Raw genomic sequence first — 17,994 nt, 5'->3', positions numbered from 1 at the left:
CTGGATTCAAGTCTGTTGCAATTGCAGATTTGCAGTAGAGTAGGTAGGCCACATCCATATGAGCGAGACGAAAGGAAGAAAAAAAATATCATCTGTTTGAAATACTCTAGGCTAATTAAACATGCATCAAATGATGCCCTTGACTGCATTGCTGTGTGGTATACTCCTCCACGGGAACGCAGCAGGACCCACAGGTCGTTGTCGTTCAGCTGCTCCGGCGCGAGTTAGGGGGAGCACCAAAAAGTGGCGCGGCGCAGGCGGCAGCAGCAGCAGCAGCAGCAGAAGCTCAAGCGACGCCGGGGAGGGACAACCTTACGAGAAGCGGAGTCATCAGGGCAGTGCAGCCGAAAAGCAAATTTTACAGATAAAAGATCATTTTCTTTATGATAATACGTATTTATTTTTCTCTCTTCTTTTTAGCTCCGTTATTAAATTATATGGTAGATGATATATATAAGTTTGACAAAAATCTTTCTAAATAGAGTTCTATAAAATTTATGATAGATTCAAATTATATGATAGATGAAAAGCAAATTTTATAGATAAAAGATTATTTTCTTTGTGATAACACATATTTATTTATTTTCTCTTCTTTAATTTTGTTATTAGATCATATGATAGATGATATATATAAGAATCTGACGGCAAGAATTCTATAAAATTTATTTACATGTAAACGGTGGGGCCCACGCCCCTGTCTCTCAACCGCGGCAGTGATGAATGGCGGCCGACCCATTTAAAACCCTCGTTTGCACAGGGTCCCAGATTCCCATCTCCCCACCCACCCTCTACTGCTTGCTACTCTCTCTCTAGCAATGGCGGCCGCCGCGGGTTGCGAGGCCCTGGCCACCTACCTCGGCGTCAGCTTCGCGCTCTTCCTCGCCACCCTCCCGGGCGGCGCTTCCTCCGGCGCGCGCCACGTCGCGTCTTTGCAGTCGCGCGGCCGCCTGCTGGCGACGCGCCTGCTCGCCGCCGAGGACCAGCTCCGCCAGCTGCGCGCGCGCCGCCGCGAGGACGCCCGGGCCAACGCCCGCGCCGCCGAGATCTTCGCGGGCCACCGCGCCGCCTGGATGGAGGCCGAGCGCCGCCTCCTCGCGCGCACCGCGGCCGCAGGGGACGAGGCCGCGTCCCTCCGCGCGCGGCTCGCCGAGGCCGAGGCCGAGGCCGCCGCGCTAAGAGCGCGCGTGGAGCGGCTCGAGTGCGAGGCCGCCGAGCGCGACGACCTGCTCACCGCGCTCCTCGCGGCTACGCGCTCCGGCGGCGATGCCGAGCTCCGCGCCAGCGAGGAGGAACGAGTCCTCGACGCACGGGAGGAGGAGCAGGGGCCGGTGGATCCAGCCGATCCGTGCGGTGCTGAGACGACCGACGCTGAGACCCTGGCTGCGGCCGCGGCTCTCTACGCTCAGCAGCGGCAGAAGAACGAGGGCTTTGGCGACGAGTTCTACACGGCGGCGTCGGGAATGCCGCCTTGGACGGAGCTATCAAAAGGGTGGCAGGTGCGTGAAACGACAAAAAGTTGCCTTTCCCCACTTCACCTCGCTCTACTAACTTCGAACTTCCAAGGAAGCAAATCTAGTTCTAGATTGCTGTTAAATGAACGAATATACTCGTGTAACCTTTCGGACAAATTAATGGTACTGTCAGTCATCATAGATTGCGCTATCGCACTACAGATTTGGTGTACCATCAGCTTATTTAGGAAATAGTTCCACTAGATCACTGGACAATCTACGAGAGAGAGAGAGAGAGAAATCGTAGGTCTATTGCACATTATAGCTCTGTCTGTTTTATGTCATGAGTAGAGTTCAATCGAATTGGGATTTATCATGCTCCGTATTGTTTCCACTTGCATTAATGCCATCAGATTAGCTTTGGTTATGCTTGATGCAGCATCCTTTGGTAGCTTTGCATACACATCTTTCCAGGAGTGTGATACCTACCGTGAATCTCCATGCACAATGCCATGCCTGTTGCAGAATAGAACGGGCAAACAACCACTTCGATGGCCGCTTCCATCAAACAGATTACGATACTGTATCCGTGGGGTAACCCTGCCTGCAAGAAAGCTACCTGTTTTTGTTACGTACTCCACGAGAGCTACCTGAATCTTACGTGGTCCATTTGAACACCTAGAATCACAGGCTTCCTGTTGCTGCTCATGCAAGCGGCGCCCTAGAAGATGAGTGCCGTACTGATGTCACCATAGGCTGGACGTAGTTACTGTACATGAATAAACCTCGTCGATCTTTCTGTTTTGTTCTTATACTTTTCTTGTCAATATTTTTATAAAAAAGCCGTGTCGCAACAGAAACATAAACCAACACTACCAAAATGCTTTGCTTTTAGGACTAATTAGCATTCATTTAGGGTACTTCATATAATTGGGTGGGTCCAACAAACCCATGCGCATATCTGGAAAAACTTTAACCTAACTGTAATTGCCATACCCATTTAATTTCTTATATTCATATATGTTGCTTTATTGTGCATTCCTTTGGATATGATTGATTGAGCATATATGAATATGATCGAAGCCATTTCTTCTCTCTTGTTTTATTATTTTGCTGGATCTCACCTGTTGCTTGGCATGGTGCTCATAGGTGGTAGCATGCCATTAACCTTTATTGCATCAAAAAGCACACTAATTGAGAACTCAAATTTCAGAAATGGACAACAACAATTAAAGTTAGAAATCGTTCTGCTTTAACTCATACTGCAACTTAATTGCTCTTTGTACGTTGTATAACTAGCTAATCTGCCAGTGATTCTTAACAACCGCATTGGTATTCAGTAGCATTACTTGTTAGGGCTCCTCTTGCAGAGTGTTCTCAAAAGGGTGGGGGTGACTCTTGAATTAATGTGAATTCATTTGTTCCTTGCAGAGTGTTCTCAAAAGGCTGGGGTGACTTTTGAATTAATGTGAATTCATTTGTTCCTTTTAGATCACATGATCTATCACTCCACTGGAAAGTCACCTCGTAGTGCTTGATATTGTTGAATATGAAATGTGCCTCAAGGCTCAAAGACTCAAACTAGACTTCAATAGAGGTGATGCTTACTCTTTAACAACCGTTTTTTAAAAAGTAGGTGCACCTCATAAATATGTAAGGACTAAAAAGTTGGTATGAAATTATGAATTGAACTGCTAGCAACTGCAAGCCCCCGCACCCCTCCATCTGTTTCTGTCACACATGTGCTAAGTTGTGTTCAGTTGGTACCTTCTATGCTAACCTCGGTTACTTGGTAGCCATGTATGAAGAAAAGGGTTGCTAGAGCACATCCTGGAAGTGCTGGCAGCCAACTAGAACACTGCAAGCCGAGTTGGCTATTCAATGCTAATCACAATTCTCAATTATTCAGTGCCAAATAGCCAACGTTTTGTAATAAATTACTCCACTCAGATGATTGAATTATTTTTTTTCAAGAAAAAACTCAGATAAAAATTGACTCACATTCTAACAAGCTGATGCTGTTTTCAGTTCAGATGGCTGTTCTGAAGAATTTGTCTGTTTAAGCCTGACTCTCTGATAATTCAAAGGATCTCACCACTGTCAATCTGTATTAAGCCTATTACAACATGGTGTCTTATCCTGTATTTTCAAAATCTGTACCTGTGCTAATATAATTAGTACTGTGAACTGCAATGTTTGTTTCTTGCTCATCTTTATCAATACAGTTCTCTTTGCTCAATGCACACTGTTACATAACAGGCTCGATTTATTTTATTTTCTGGGTGCGTGTAATTTTGTCCTCTGTTGGTAACTAAAAAAACAGCCCTTGCTAAAATAATGGTAAAAATCCGAGTCATTGAGGAAGCTGTGTTCAGTAAATTTTCGAGAATGTTTAATGGTTTGCTCAATAATTAGATATTTGTTAGGTTAGAACCATTTTCAGTTCATTTTTATTTGTTTGTCTCATTTTGAACTTGCATCTTGTAGGACCTGAAGTATGATACAGTTGAGTCAACATACAACACAAAGCATACTGCACCATGGTAAACATTTTACTGACGCACATGGCTTATTGAACTAGCAATGAAATAAATGCCACTTATTTGCATTCTCTAAGCCTTTGTTCTTTAATAGGAGAGAATCACCCTGGAAGGTGGACGTAGAATCATCAGGAGTTCCTGCTAAGCTTAGGTTGCTTGAGCAGGAATTAATTAACCTGGAAAAGGTAGTGAATGGAGATTTATCCAAGATTCCATTGGTGATGAGAAAGCAAGTGAAAAGATACCAAACTCTCGCTGGGAAAATTGACGATCTTTGCAAACGAATGGTAGGCCTACTCATCTGAAAAAGTATTTGTCTACTTGGTTCTGTTGAATCTAAAGTACCACATATATCACTAGTAGTCCAGTTTCCAGGATATAATGAAAATGTTCACGAGACACCAAATTGTTGTTTGTGTTGATACTTGATCCATACATGATTGGAATTATTTGGGGAATACATAGTCCAAAGACAGCAGCAGTTTCCAGGCGTGTGTCAGATTAGTATGTTCTTTTGGTTCATACTGCGGACCTGTCTTTCCGTGACCTGGTGGTCATGTAAAATGGAAAATCTCTTCTTCCTAGCACATGCTGCCTAGCTTGTTTCTTAAAAAAAAAGAAAGAAAGAAAAGAGGAGGTAAATTAATTTGTCCGTGTTGAAGAAAATGGCAGTTTCTTCGTTAGTGGAAATCATGCTTCATTGGAGTAGTGACATTTTTCCTATCTCAATTCCTAATGCAAATATACTCTTGACTTCTTGAATCTGTTGCTGTCGTCACGCTATTATTGGAAGTCTACTTTTGGTTCATAGTAGGAGACCAGGAGTGTCTTTGCACAACCAACGTCCTGGTATTTAACTACCGCAGCAGAAAAACTAATCTATATATATTTCTGCAGCAAACAAGTGACCCTTGTGATTCAACACTTGGCTCAGAGTTTAGAACACAGCGGCAAACAGAATTCTTGCTGGAAGCATTCCACCTTCAGCATCGAGCAACTGAAACAAGGCAGAAGCTCAGCACACTGCAAGCAGAGACCGCAAAAAGCAGCTTTGGTGATGAGCTAACAGCAGAAGCCAAAATGTGCACAAGAAGAGCACTAAGTTCGATTAGGAATAACTTCAAGGAAATCCAGCGAAGCCTGGAGATTTGGCTGGCAAGAATTCTGGGAGACCTTGAGGGCATGCTGGCAAGGGATGGGGCCTCACGCATAAGAGAATATTTTCTGTCTCCGTATGCTTCTGCTGTTCGATGAGCGCTGGTTTCGTGCAATGGTCATCTTCCCTGACAACTATAACATTGACTGCATTCGCACCGCAGCACAGCCTGTTGGTGCGGCCTCAGGAGGTAAAATATCGCATTCAAGTTCATGCTTACTCCTAGATCCCCCTTGGTCTTCATGGACATTCTTGCAAGCTTTAACAAAATTGAGGAGAAGTAATTTTTGCAGGCAGAAAGAAAGATTGTTTTTTACAATTTAAAAAAATGTCTTTTTCCCCGTAGAACCAGATTTTGGCACTGAATTTGACCATGTTCTAGATCACTTGTCTTCGTATTTGTCAAATTTATGTTAAGAGTTCCATGAGGCATGGACACCGTAGGCATGCTTGCATGAAACAGAGGACCTCAGTGTACTTTGCACATGCTGTTATCAGGCGCCCCAAAATCAGTTTGCGCTGTTTGCAGGCTTTAGCTGCCTCCCAGTAGTTCTTCGTTTGATTAAGAGTTGTACAGTTGTATGCTTATGATTCTGATGGATGCACTAAACTGAATCTAGAACAGATGTATTGGATGTGATAAACTGTATTCTTGTTATCTATTACTAATTTATGTGCATTGATAATTGTTGAGCTAGCATGCCATGGCAATGCCTGATTGTGTTGTTCGATTAATTGTTGTGTTGCACATACAGGTGACCAATAAATGCCCACACATATCCTCGAAATAACATGTTAGGCATATCCAGAAAATGAGTATTAGGCATGGAACACGATACACAAATTACCTGGGCAGGTGCCCTAAACATCGAAACATTCTCCTGTCCTGATTCCCCTTTTTCTTTCCCAGTTCCAATCTTTCCTATCTTTCCCAGCTCCAACATGAAACATAAACTCCATATATACTTATACCAGATTATATGTCCCTAGTCCTTGAACAACAGCTCCAACTTCAACTCAAAGCCTCAGATTTACCCAAGTCTTTTTAAAGATACTGGGCCTGTATCCTCTCCTTGTTCTCCTCCCACCACAGCTTTGCATTCAGCTCTGCGAATCTCTCGCGGCTGCAATGCAAAAGAAATCATCAGTAGCCGCATTGGTAGGAGGTAATCAGAGACGGGTTAGTTGATTTAGAGAAGTGGTATTGGGCATGGCATGACCTGAACCGGACGCGGCGCAGCTCCCTGCTGCCGTCGGCGAGCTCCCTGACGGTGATGTACACGCCGGGCTCGTCCTGTATGATCCACTCCGTCACCTCCAGCTCGCTGGCGTTGCTGATGGACACGTCGTCCCGCGACGCGGTGGTCGCCCTCGCGGCGTCACTGGCCTCGGAGGCCGCCGGGCTCTTGCCGGCTGCTCCGTTCTGGCGCTGCTGCTGCTGCTGCTGCCAGGCCCGCTCGGAAGGGTTGGACGACGATGGCGGCGGCGGCGACAGCGGGTGGAAACTGTGCTGCCGCGTGGCGCCGCCACCGCCGGGCTGGGCAGCCGGCCGCGCGAAAGCAGCCCAGCTGATCCTGTCCGGAGTGTGGGGAACCGGCGACGGGCTCCCGATCGCCGAGCCCACCTGGGACTGAGAGTAAAACGATTCCCTCTGCAAATGGACGCAAGCAACCAACACTGCACTGCTGTTACTCAGCTTTAATCGTTGCTAAATTTGTTGCACCTTTTGATGCAACTAAAGCACAATGGATGCATCCAAGAATGGGATGAGTGACGACCACTCCATTCTTGCCTTGCCGTTTCATGCATGCATGCCATCAAAAGAAAAATCAAAGCATGCAGAACTGGAAATAGGACATGTCAGTGACGTGGCGTCCTTGTCAGCATCACCCTATCCGTATGATTCACATCATGGGGCCAATCTGAGTAGTGAGATAGAGACAGTGTGACTACTGACCTCGCCGTCGTCGGAGCGCGGCGGGGTGGGGAGCACCTGGCGGCTGAAGCGCCGCACGTTGTAGAGCTCCATGATCCGCTCGTTGTTCTCGCCCCACCACTTCTGCGCCTGCAACTTGTCGTACATCTCACGGCTGCATCCATCCATCGCACCATCGTTCAGGATCGGTCAGTATCAGGTGATGCGGTCATGGTAATCGATGGTGCTGGTCAGATCAATGGACAACCTGAATCGGATGCGTTTGAGGTCGTTGCCGGCGCCGCCGGGGAGGGAGACGAAGGTGATCTGCACTCCCGGCTCGACCTGCGCCACCCACTCCCTCGCCTCGCCCTCCGCGCGGACAGGCAGGTCCCACGCCGGGGTGGAGCTCGCGCTCGACGCGCCGCCGCCCAGGTACGTAGCCGGAGGCACTGCCATGTCGTCCTGCACCACGCCCGGCCGGTAGTAGCCGCTGCGGTAGAGGGAGGTGGCCCGGCCCCTGGGGGGCGGCGAGCCGCCGCGCCTCTGGTGCGCGCCCTGACGGTGCGTGCCGGACAGCTTCAGCACCATGTCCTTCAGCTGCACAGTGCACAACAACCGATCAATCACATGCTGGATCATATGATCAACAACTGGTATTAGAATTCTTGCATATTATAGGGTAATACGCAAGAAAATTCTATTTTGAATTAACATTCATGTATCAACTGTAGCAAGATCTGCTGGACAACTAGAAAGAATCGTTCTTACACCTATATTGTACCACTTGCATGATTGCGCATCTCTTTGTAAAATCATCAGTAATCAGACATTCCCAAGCTATGTACGGTTCATCAGTCAGTGTTTCCAAGGCAGCATCAGGCTTCACATATTTCACGAAGATTGACTGCTCTGTGATTCTTAGACAGAGTTTTGAACGATGTATGTTGATTACTTTGGGTGATTTCTGCAGTAGGCTTCCATTCAAATGTATCAGTTTTGGGCAGAGAGCCTCATATTTTCCTGAAGGAGTCTGCACTTGTCTGAAAGCAGGCAAAACTGGATGGTTTCCAGCAAGATTCAGTTCTTCCTTCGAGCTCATACTGAAGCAGTTTTCGACCAGTCAGTACTACTGCTGCCTATCTGCACTATCATCACGGCTTTGGTCCTAGAAGAACTTCAACACGCTTGGCCTAGGTTGCTGCCTAACCTATCATTTTTGCCATTAGGTCTCGGCTAATCCCTCACTAACATTCAACACGTACGGCACTTTGCATTTTAGGACCACTGTGGAGCTTGTGTACCTACTGATGGCTCCGGTCAAATATGAATGGTAGGTAATGCAGAGCTGTTACCACTTTAGGGGTCAGGCACTGACAATTTTCAAATATTGTGTTGCGCTCTAGGTCAATTATTTGACCTATAGCCAATCACTTGCTAATTTTTATTCAGTTCAAACTGCACAATGTCATGTTGCTCACACGAGTGGAGAAAAGTGAGTGTTGTTTTCACACTTCAGATGTGTGTGGTAAATCTTAATTCTACCATGAGCATGAGGTAATATAACTACAGAATCATTATGTTTGGCGGTGCAGAGATAGGGCCACTTGAAACAAGGATGGATTCTCTGACAATGTTTACTTTATCCTCTTTTCTGCTTGGACACATACTCACTGGTATGTTACATCTACACTTTACTCACTTGTATCTTTCATCTATAATTTCAATTTCCCCCTTCGATGAAATCATGCATCTTTTTAGGCCTGACCTCTTTTTCAAAATTAAAATAAATTGAAGATCCCAATACTTGGATTCTTGCCTTGCTTCGGGGTGCAAGCAGCAATGCAACATCCCCATCCATTCATCCAGAGGATCTCTTTTGCATTTGCAGGGTTGCACTGTGCACCCAATCTCTCCTTTTGAGAATTGAAGCAAGAAAGAACCCATCCTTATAACAATCTCATCTGAACATATCTACATACTTTACTGTCCAGAAAGAAAGAATATATATCTATATATATATATATATATATATATATATATATATATATAGAGAGAGAGAGAGAGAGAGAGAGAGAGAGAGAGAGAGAGAGAGAGAGAGAGAGAGAGATTAAAGATGCGCATATCTTTATCTAAAAAAGATGGGCATATATGGCCATAGGAAGTTGGAGCTCAAAGAAAGCTTCTTTATCACAAAAGAGCAAGGAAATAGTCCTTGGCCACACTTTGTGGGGTGGGGGGAGAAAGAAACACTAGACAATCACAAAATGTACATAACTGCATATTTGCTTTCCTTTGTTCCCCCAAGGAAGGGAAGAGATGGCCATGACACAAAGTGAAAGGTGATATCCACCGGGCAAGCCACAGCCTGCACTACGTATCTGTCTCCTGATGTTGACCATCTTGTCCAGGCCAGTTTGAAAATCTTACTGTATCCTCTTAAATTAGCAGACATTAGTGTAGTTCGGTGATTGTGCAGCTTAAATGTGGAGAAGTGACTGTTTCTTTCATTTGCTTGGTCAGTTGAATGGCACAGCTCACCTAGGTCTGTTAAATCGAAGATATACTTGCTGCGTTTCAGATTAAGTATGCTATCTGAAGTTATGAACTCCAACGGAGCAACGGCCGTGAATAGGCAAAAGGCGCGCAATGCCCTTTGAACTTAAAGGCAGGTGATCACAGATTCTCCGAGCATATATAGCATTTTTTAGCATATATTAACAAAAAGAGAAAAGAACGGAGCTTCCGGTGGCCTGGTGCTTCGCTTTGCCGAAAGAGACCCGATGTGTATTCTTCTCTTTCGCTTTCTTTTTTCTTCTCTGTGGCCGAGGCAGGGCGAGCGTAGCATCTCTGCTCTTTCTTCTTTCATCACCCGATTAATTAAAGAAGACGAGAAAGCAAAAGGAGAATTCTTTCTAGCACTACATCACAACCATACTTGCGTTTGCCGTTGCTTAAGGCATCAAGGCTGTGTGGTCTCTGCATCGATCGGACACAAGAAGCAGACACCAGACTAGTGGAAGCAGCACGCAGCAGCTGAGCTAGTAACAGCATGGAGCCCACGGCGATGGAGAAGGGCTGCTGCTGCTGCTGTACAGGATCGGATTGGGCGGGACCCTCGGGATCGACGCCGACAGTCTCATGCAGGGCAATGGAAAGCGAACGAAGCCTGCCATGATTCGGTCTGGATGCCGACACGTATCCATCCGCCCGTGCATGCGCGAGGCATCCATGGCCGTCCCTTGCTCCCGGCCTCGGTAGCCGCGACCACCTCACAGGTTCATGTACAGGCTAAGTCTCCATCGGGTCTCTCTCCGGTTAAAATAAATTTATTATTATTTTAATTGTTGTCAAGACGGGGTGGAGTATCAAGGCAAGACGGGATGAGGCACAGGTTAGAAAAGAGTAGGGGTGGGTTAAGTTTTGTCCCACCCGAGATATATATTACACGTATTTTTATGAATTTGTTAAGAAGTTTATTGTTCTTTTATAATAAATTAATGTATGTATGTAATTATTATTATATTATATTAGGTCTTGTAAATTTTAGATTCAGCTTTTCATTGATTTATATGTTGTTATAGCTATTAACTTCTAATTAAATTTGATATCGAGTTTTTAACAATCTTAAACGGGTGGGTCAAAATCAGAGCTCAAGGAAAAAATTCACCCTCCTCGGGACAGAACGGGGCACCGATGTAAGACCTGCAAATGAAGGCAAAACCTAGTACCATCCTGCTCCATCTAGATCTTTATTCAGCCATGTCATCCATGACGACCCAGGCGGGTCCAACTCCAACCAAAGGAGAAGACATGTCGCCGGTTTCGGGGGCGCTGCCAGCGAAAGCGACGCCACGCCCACGCCTCAACCTCACTGATGACTACTGCTGCTGCTTATGCCGCCGCATGCACCAGAACAACGTTGCTTCTTGGCATAATTAATCATCATAGCAAGCCTAGCTAACTTTAATTAATCTCTTTTTTTTTACTTCTTAGGTCATTTTTAGTCGGTTCTCTAAAAATTTATCTTCTATAATATTATTACAATTTTCTCTATTTTTTCTATCTCCAGTAGCTACTTTATTTTTTAACTTCTATTATTCACTTCCTAGCGCTAAAACCGATTCTACTGGAACGTGATACGGAAGAGCATAGGTGGCAAATATGCTGGAGCAGTGATGTGGCTGGCATTTGGAACAGTGATGCGGCTGGCATTTGGAGTGAGCCTTACGATCCAAACAAACAAACAAACCGCGTAGGTATTTCAAATTTGAAGATCTGGACTCTGAAGATGTGAACTGTTTCGAGTCAATTTGTTCAACGGAGGGAAGGCAGGACGAGGTAGATATACGTACAGTACAGATGAAGGACAGCTACAGTGTGTTATGCACTCCTATATCCACTAGGAGTCAAGGTGAAGCAGACCACATGTGCCCGCAGAGGCCATTAGCCAAGCTCCGAATCAAGTGTGAACTCTGGAGCTAGTCTGAATCTGATCCAGCACTCACCACGCAAGTCACGGTCGATGGTAGTACGCCAGTGACAGTGTAATCCTAGATAGGAATCTCATCTCGTAAGCTAAGGCTGCATGCAAGTATTCTCTCCTGCCCGTAGGGAGATTCAATACAAGCAATGCCTTATGCCTGGCCTGCATCGATCGATCGATCGATCGATCATGCGAACGGCCGCCGGTGCAAGAAACAGGTAGCGCGAGAACAAATTAAAACAACCAAGATGGATGCATCGACGATGCGCAAATTAAGCATGCTACTACCGGAGTAGTAGATGGAATTAATGGTGGGGTGCGCGCATACTGTACGTACCTGGGAGGTGAGCGACTTGACGGGGTCTGTGCAGGTCGGGGTATCCCCAACGCCGCCGGCCGACCGCCCCGAGTCCTCGCGGCCGCCGCCTTCTTTCACGCACGCGATGCAGGCCAGCATCTTCTTCGATCTTAACTTCCTCTGGCCTCTTCGATCTCTTCTTCGATCACAACTAGCTAGAGCTAGGTCGTATGGATCTTGATCTTCAGGCTTCAGACAGTGTCACAGTTGTGCACTAGCTCCTTGGGAGGAGGAGGAGGAGGAGGAGGAAGAAGAAGAATATGTCTTGGATAGATCAGTGGCGCTCCTTACTTTGCTGCAAGTGATGAAATGCTCTCACCAGCTGCTACTATATAGGCAGGCAGCTAAGAGAGGTAGTGTTATGTATTGTACTAGTATTATATAGGAGCTCTAGTGTAAGATGATGGATGGCGTGCGTGCTTGGGCCTTGCTTGGAGTGTCCAGTGGGCTCAGCGATGCAGCTCAGCTCAGCTGCTGCTGCTTTAGTAGAGAGAGGTGGTGATGGCAACTGTAGCTGTCGCGGTAAAAGCAAAGACCCTGCAGAGTCGAGCAGCTGATGGCTGATGCCTCTGCTGCGAGGTTTGGTTTGGTTTTGTTTTGTTTTGTTTCCGTGGGTGGGGTAGCAGGCGCAGCAGCTCACAGCCTTAGCCTGATCTGCAGCTAGTCACTCGTATCCATTCCATTCTGACGCGTGCTCCAATGCTGCAGTGCATGCGGCGTGCTGTGCAGCTGATGGATGGAGCCGCTCCATGGCTACCTACAGGCCGAGGTGCCTGCATGCTCTCTACTGCTGTGCATGCAGCTGCTTTGGTCGGCCGCTAGCCTGCTGCAGTGCGCCGTTGCTCTTTTGTCTCTCCCTTCCCTTGAATGGGGGTGCCATCGACCCCATTCCCATCTGACTGAACCAGCCTACACGGTGCCCCTGTCTTTACTTCTTTTATATATATATATATCATCGGAAATGCTCGAGCAGCCATGAGAGCCTTCAGCACAAAACAAGGAAAGAAATGTTGAGGCCATGATAATCAATGAAGCTAGGATCAGAACAGGGGTGATGATCAACAGCAGGCCGATCGTGCTGATTAATCGGTGCATGCCAGTTGGAATTAAGGGGTTATATTAAGAGTGCATCATAAAGTCCATTTAGGGAGAACCGAGCGTTTACCTCGGTTGAGCCCTGAATAGAGTTAGGGGCTAGTCGTCTGGAGTTGGAGATCCGATTCTCACACCTTCTCATAAAGCTAGAACGTATTCTATTCTCTATACTTATAAAGTTTATTTAGAAGTAGTATTCTTTCAGATGCACTAAATATAAGTTCATCATAATTACAATACATATTTTTAGGTCATTCCTCTACACTCTAATCAATACAGTAAACGTGTCATCCAACTCAACTCTAGCAATAACGGATGGGTAACAGGGGAATTGTATCCCTCACCTTAATTCTTTATTGGACTTATATTATGATCGGAGGGAGTAGTGCTTTTTAGTGTAGACGAGGCCAGGGAGCACCATTCATTCATTAGCAGGAGGGCTGGGTCTTATGATGCATGATACTCCTATAGCGCACAATCATTTGCATGCACAAAAGGGGCGAATAATTACTACTCCACTTATTATTATCCGTGCGTGTGCTGTACCTAGCTTTGCCAATAGTATTTCTTCCCTGATTACAGAAATGTTGATTACCTCGGCCGTACAGTATATATACGTAGGTAGCTTTGCAGATATCTCTCTCTTCCGAGTGTACAATATTCCCTCTGCGCGAGTGGCTGATTAGGCCTAATTAAGTAGCCATCGATATGATTAATCAGCGACGTGGAGTTCACGCATGATCATCGTTGAAATCAGCTCCACTACCAGTGCATAGAGCTGTCTGTCATCGTTGAAATCAGCTCAGGATTTCCATCGACCGTTAGCATTACAGTCAAATCGATCGATGAGACTTGAGAGAGAATGGTGCTTCGTTCAGGTACACAAAGCTAGCTCATCTGCCTCCTGGATGAGGTGACGCAGCCAAGCCAAGCGACGTACGGATGGATGATCATGGTCGATCGGCCAATCTCCGGCGTAGGCAGGCAGTAGCAGAACATCGGCCGGGTGGCCGGCGCGATGGCCGATGGACAATGGAAGGCGGCCGTACCCGACCGACCCCCTCTGCGTCCGGCATAATAATGCTCAGGAATCTTAACTGCTCGCTCTCTCTCCGGCCGGCCGGCCGGCACAGGGAGGCGCAATAATGCCACTAGTGTCGCTGCACAGCGCACGCACGAATGCCCATGACACGCATGCATGATGAACAAGCATTGCACGCACGCACGCATCAAAGCCGCGGCCGGCATCATGCATAGGGATCCTCCCACCCAAATGAGCCATCGCCATGGCGGGACCAGGAGTAGGCAACAGCAGGCTGCCAGTGCGCAAGCTAGACGATGCTAAACTTTGCCGAGCGCGGCGACCGATGAGCCATCTCGTCTGATACTGATTTGATTTCCCACCGCCGCGACTCTCGCCATGCGCGAACCGCGGTTGCTTTGAGCAGCCAGTCGTCACTTTCACGGGAATCCGTGCGCGCGTGGAACCGTGGAAGAAGAGATCAGAAGAAGGGTGGACGGAAAGGAGGCGATCGGAATCGGATTTGATTTTTAATGTCTACATCTATCTACTCCCGGCCTCTGCAGGCAGGTGTAGGAAGGAAGGATTCGATCGTACGCCGCGACCGCCTTGTTGTTGCAGTCTTGGTGTCCCGCGAGCGCGGCCTTCAACGCCGCAGGACGACGCAGGATCTGTCTTGTTGAGAGCTGCTTAACATTCTGCGCATGTCTCTTTCAAAAACAACACATTCTGCACATGCATGTCGCCATGTCCTCCAAATAAGACTGGTCCGATTTCTCTAGGAAAAAAATGACTGGTCCGACCAGAGAGGCAATGGCACGTGGGGTCCACCTTCATTTTCTAGTAAAAACAAAAATATGTTGATCAAACAAGCTGAGTCATACTACTCGACCTGTTTCCTTCTATACACCTATAACATACACGAGTTATTATAAATTCAATTCAAATTGATTAAACGGTCTCCATACAAAGTTGAACTCATTTATCCTTCTAAAAATACATTTAATCTCTAATTATTTACCTTCTATACCTAGACATTCAATATTTACCTTCTGTATAATTCAAAATACATTCAATCCTTCATTACTTATCTTTTATACTTAGACATTCAATATTTATGTTCCATAGATTCACCATTAGTTTCTTCAGAGGTTGTGCCGCCTTCCACATTTCGCCTATAGCGGTGGGTCTCTCCAGAGCGTGTGCCTATGATTTTAGTGATTAATAACAATATAGTTATTGGGACTAACATGTCTGTAAATAATATATATTAGTTAGTCTTATGGATGTAATACATTAAAAAGCCACCGTAGCTGTCGGAGGGTGAACTCCACAAGCAGATATCCGGAGGGACCCCTTTGAGATTCGGCCCGGGGGATGATTCTGAATCCACCTCGTATGTGAAATAAATGGGAGTAAATGAGATGCAGGTGGAATGGATGATCAGATGCAGGTGGAAATAAATGCTCGGGGGATTTAGACAGGTTCGAGCCGCACTGAGCGTAATACCCTACTCTTGTATGTATGCTATAAATGCTTAGAGAATGTCTCTCTGAGGATCTCTCGTGTTACAGGATATTTTTCTAAGTCTAGAGCTTCGTGCTTCTTCCGTCGTCGTCGTCCGGAGTTCGTCCGATGCGCTCTGTCTGATCTCAGTCTAAGTCCCGATCCCCCTTCTCCAGGGAGCCCGTCCCTCTTTTGTACCCGATCGGGGCGGGTGGCGTGCCCAGAAAGGTTGGCTTAAGTTCCAAGGCGCCATAAATGGAAAGCAACCATCATGGGCTGCAGCTTGAGGTGACCGGGAGAGTTGAAAACGCGCCCCCATCCAGTCTTCGTCGTCATCATTCCACTTTTCAGCGGGTGCAGCGGGGAGGGCTCGCCGGGCAGCCACCGAGCAGCCCCGCGTGCCTGTCCGGTCAGAGCGAGCCTGACACAGCAAGGCGGCAGGCGTTGCGCCTCGAGCCCTGCGACATTATCCCAAGGCGCGCCGGATGACGCGCAATGGGACCCGCGCATTAAATATCCCCACGCCTCCCTGTCAGACCGTGGCAGGGACTGACAGCAGGCGTGGGGAGAGTGGTTGGAAGTGACAGGCCACGCGCACTCTTAAAAGCAGCATCGAGCCTCTCACCAATTGACACCTCACCGCCGAGCTCTTGTGGGGACCACCGGCGAAGGACTTCTCAGGCCCTCGGAGAACTGAGAGTGCTCGGGGACCACTATTCACATCCCCGAGCACTCTCTCCCGGATATGCCCTCTCTTGATTCTCGGGGAACTCGGGTGCTCGGAGACCATTGTTCACGGTCCCGAGCACCCTCTCCAGGAACTTGACTGCTCGGGTCCTCGGGGAACTCGGGTGCTCGGGGACCACTGTTCATGGCCCCGAGCACCCTCTCCCGGAACTAACTTCTCTTGTCATCGGGGAAGTCGGGTGCTCGGGGACCACTGTTCACGGCCCCGAGCACCCTCTCTCGGAACTTGGGCTTCTCAGGTCATCAGAGAACTCGGGTACTCGGAGACCACTGTTCATGGCCCCGAGCACCCTTTCCTAGAACTTAACCTTCTCGGACCTCGGGGAGATAATCCCCGAGGGAGGGCACCACGTGGTACTCTGTTGTCCTGGCCTCGGGACTCGGGGACCCCTGGTTCCCATGTCACCGACAGCAGCTAAGATAAAGTTTGATTAATTAGAGAAGTCCCAAGAAATTTGACCTCACTGGATGATCCGGTATTTAGGGGTTGAACTCACCGGAGTATTTTGTCTAGAGGCAAAGTGAAGGCTGATGACTCCACCAGATGGATCGGTGCTCTGTGTGTTGAATTTACCAGAGTATTTTAAAAAAGGAGAAAAGGTTGAGGATCTCACCGGATAGTTCAGTGATCTGCACTAGGTAACACTGGAGCATCTCCTGCAAAAAAGAATACAAGTGCAAAAGACTGGAGATCAATCCACCGGATGGTCCGGTGCTTGGTTTGTGCACACTGGATTATAGCACCGGAGTATTTCTTGCAGATACGACTATAAGTTGGAGAATGAAGAACAACCCATCGAAAGATTTGGTGCTCTGAAGATGAATGCACTGAAGCATTTTACACAGAGAGGATGCAAAGGCTCAACTAGCTTAAGATAACTCACTGGAAGGTACGATGATGGATTTGAAGACACACCGATGTGTCCGATGTTCACAGATGCATTGAGTATAGTTCCAACATCTAGTTTCTGAGGTTGTACTCACCAGATGATCCGGTGTTAATACTATTTCTCACCAGATCATCCGGTCTTAACAACTTTTCTGAGCCATTAGAAAAACGGCTAGTTGGCGGGTTTAAGGCTATAAATACCCCCCCCACTCAGTCATTTGAAGATGTTGCATGTTGCTAGAGTCTAGAGAAAGCTCATATACATTTGAGAAGACATTCAAGCCACCAAAGTACTTAAAGTAATCATCTAAGGCGATTAAGCATAAGATTAGAGAGTGTTTAGTGCTTATAGGCCAAGAGTAAGTTGTAGTTTGATGTTACAGCTTCAAGACAATGAGTGATTCTAACTTGTACCGAGTGGTATATCGGCGTTTTAGAGTCTTGGTGACTCGCGCGATATCTCGTGCTCTTGATAGTCTTAATATCCTAGAGTTGTAACGTTTGGGGTTGGGATGGATGCCTATAGCGCTCCACATTTCAATGATACTAATTTTCTCTGTCCGAAATGCTATTGACTTGTTATTTGCAGAAAAAGTTACATCCGTTTCTCTCTGATTTTATCGGGTTCGATAAATTTTTTGAGGCCAAACGCTTCTTGGAAGATTAAGCTCTCGTCCCCAGAAGTTTCTGCACTGTTTTTAGAATGCACATTTATGTCTATAGAAGGCTCCCCTTAAATCAAACTTGAGCAAAAATGTACAATGATTCATATTCTAGTGTTACTAAGGTGAGAAAAAATATATGAGAAAATAAAATAAAAATAAAAAATA

General features: G+C 46.7%; 2 protein-coding genes across 2 annotated transcripts; one reads left to right on the top strand and one right to left on the bottom strand.

Moving 5' to 3' along the window:
- Nucleotides 1–672: 672 nt before the first annotated feature.
- On the top strand, nt 673–5,801 carry LOC133913804 (uncharacterized). Its single transcript, XM_062357072.1, has 4 exons — nt 673–1,496; nt 3,939–3,994; nt 4,086–4,278; nt 4,889–5,801. The coding sequence occupies exons 1-4, from the start codon at nt 816–818 to the stop codon at nt 5,243–5,245; spliced, it is 1,287 nt and encodes a 428-aa protein (XP_062213056.1). The 5' UTR covers nt 673–815; the 3' UTR covers nt 5,246–5,801.
- Nucleotides 5,802–5,924: 123 nt separating this feature from the next.
- LOC133913805 (protein Brevis radix-like 4) lies at nt 5,925–12,321 on the bottom strand. The gene is made up of 5 exons (XM_062357073.1): nt 11,886–12,321; nt 7,331–7,662; nt 7,105–7,237; nt 6,368–6,798; nt 5,925–6,271 (listed from the first exon to the last, which is right to left on the bottom strand). Exons 1-5 carry the CDS (start codon nt 12,003–12,005, stop codon nt 6,193–6,195), a joined length of 1,095 nt encoding a protein of 364 aa, XP_062213057.1. The 5' UTR covers nt 12,006–12,321; the 3' UTR covers nt 5,925–6,192.
- Nucleotides 12,322–17,994: the final 5,673 nt, after the last annotated feature.

Source organism: Phragmites australis, chromosome 3, assembly GCF_958298935.1.
Source record: "Phragmites australis chromosome 3, lpPhrAust1.1, whole genome shotgun sequence".
In the NCBI taxonomy this organism is placed as follows: Eukaryota; Viridiplantae; Streptophyta; class Magnoliopsida; order Poales; family Poaceae; genus Phragmites; species Phragmites australis.
Note: the sequence above shows the minus strand (reverse complement) of the source record. Positions and strands in the feature narration are given on the sequence as shown.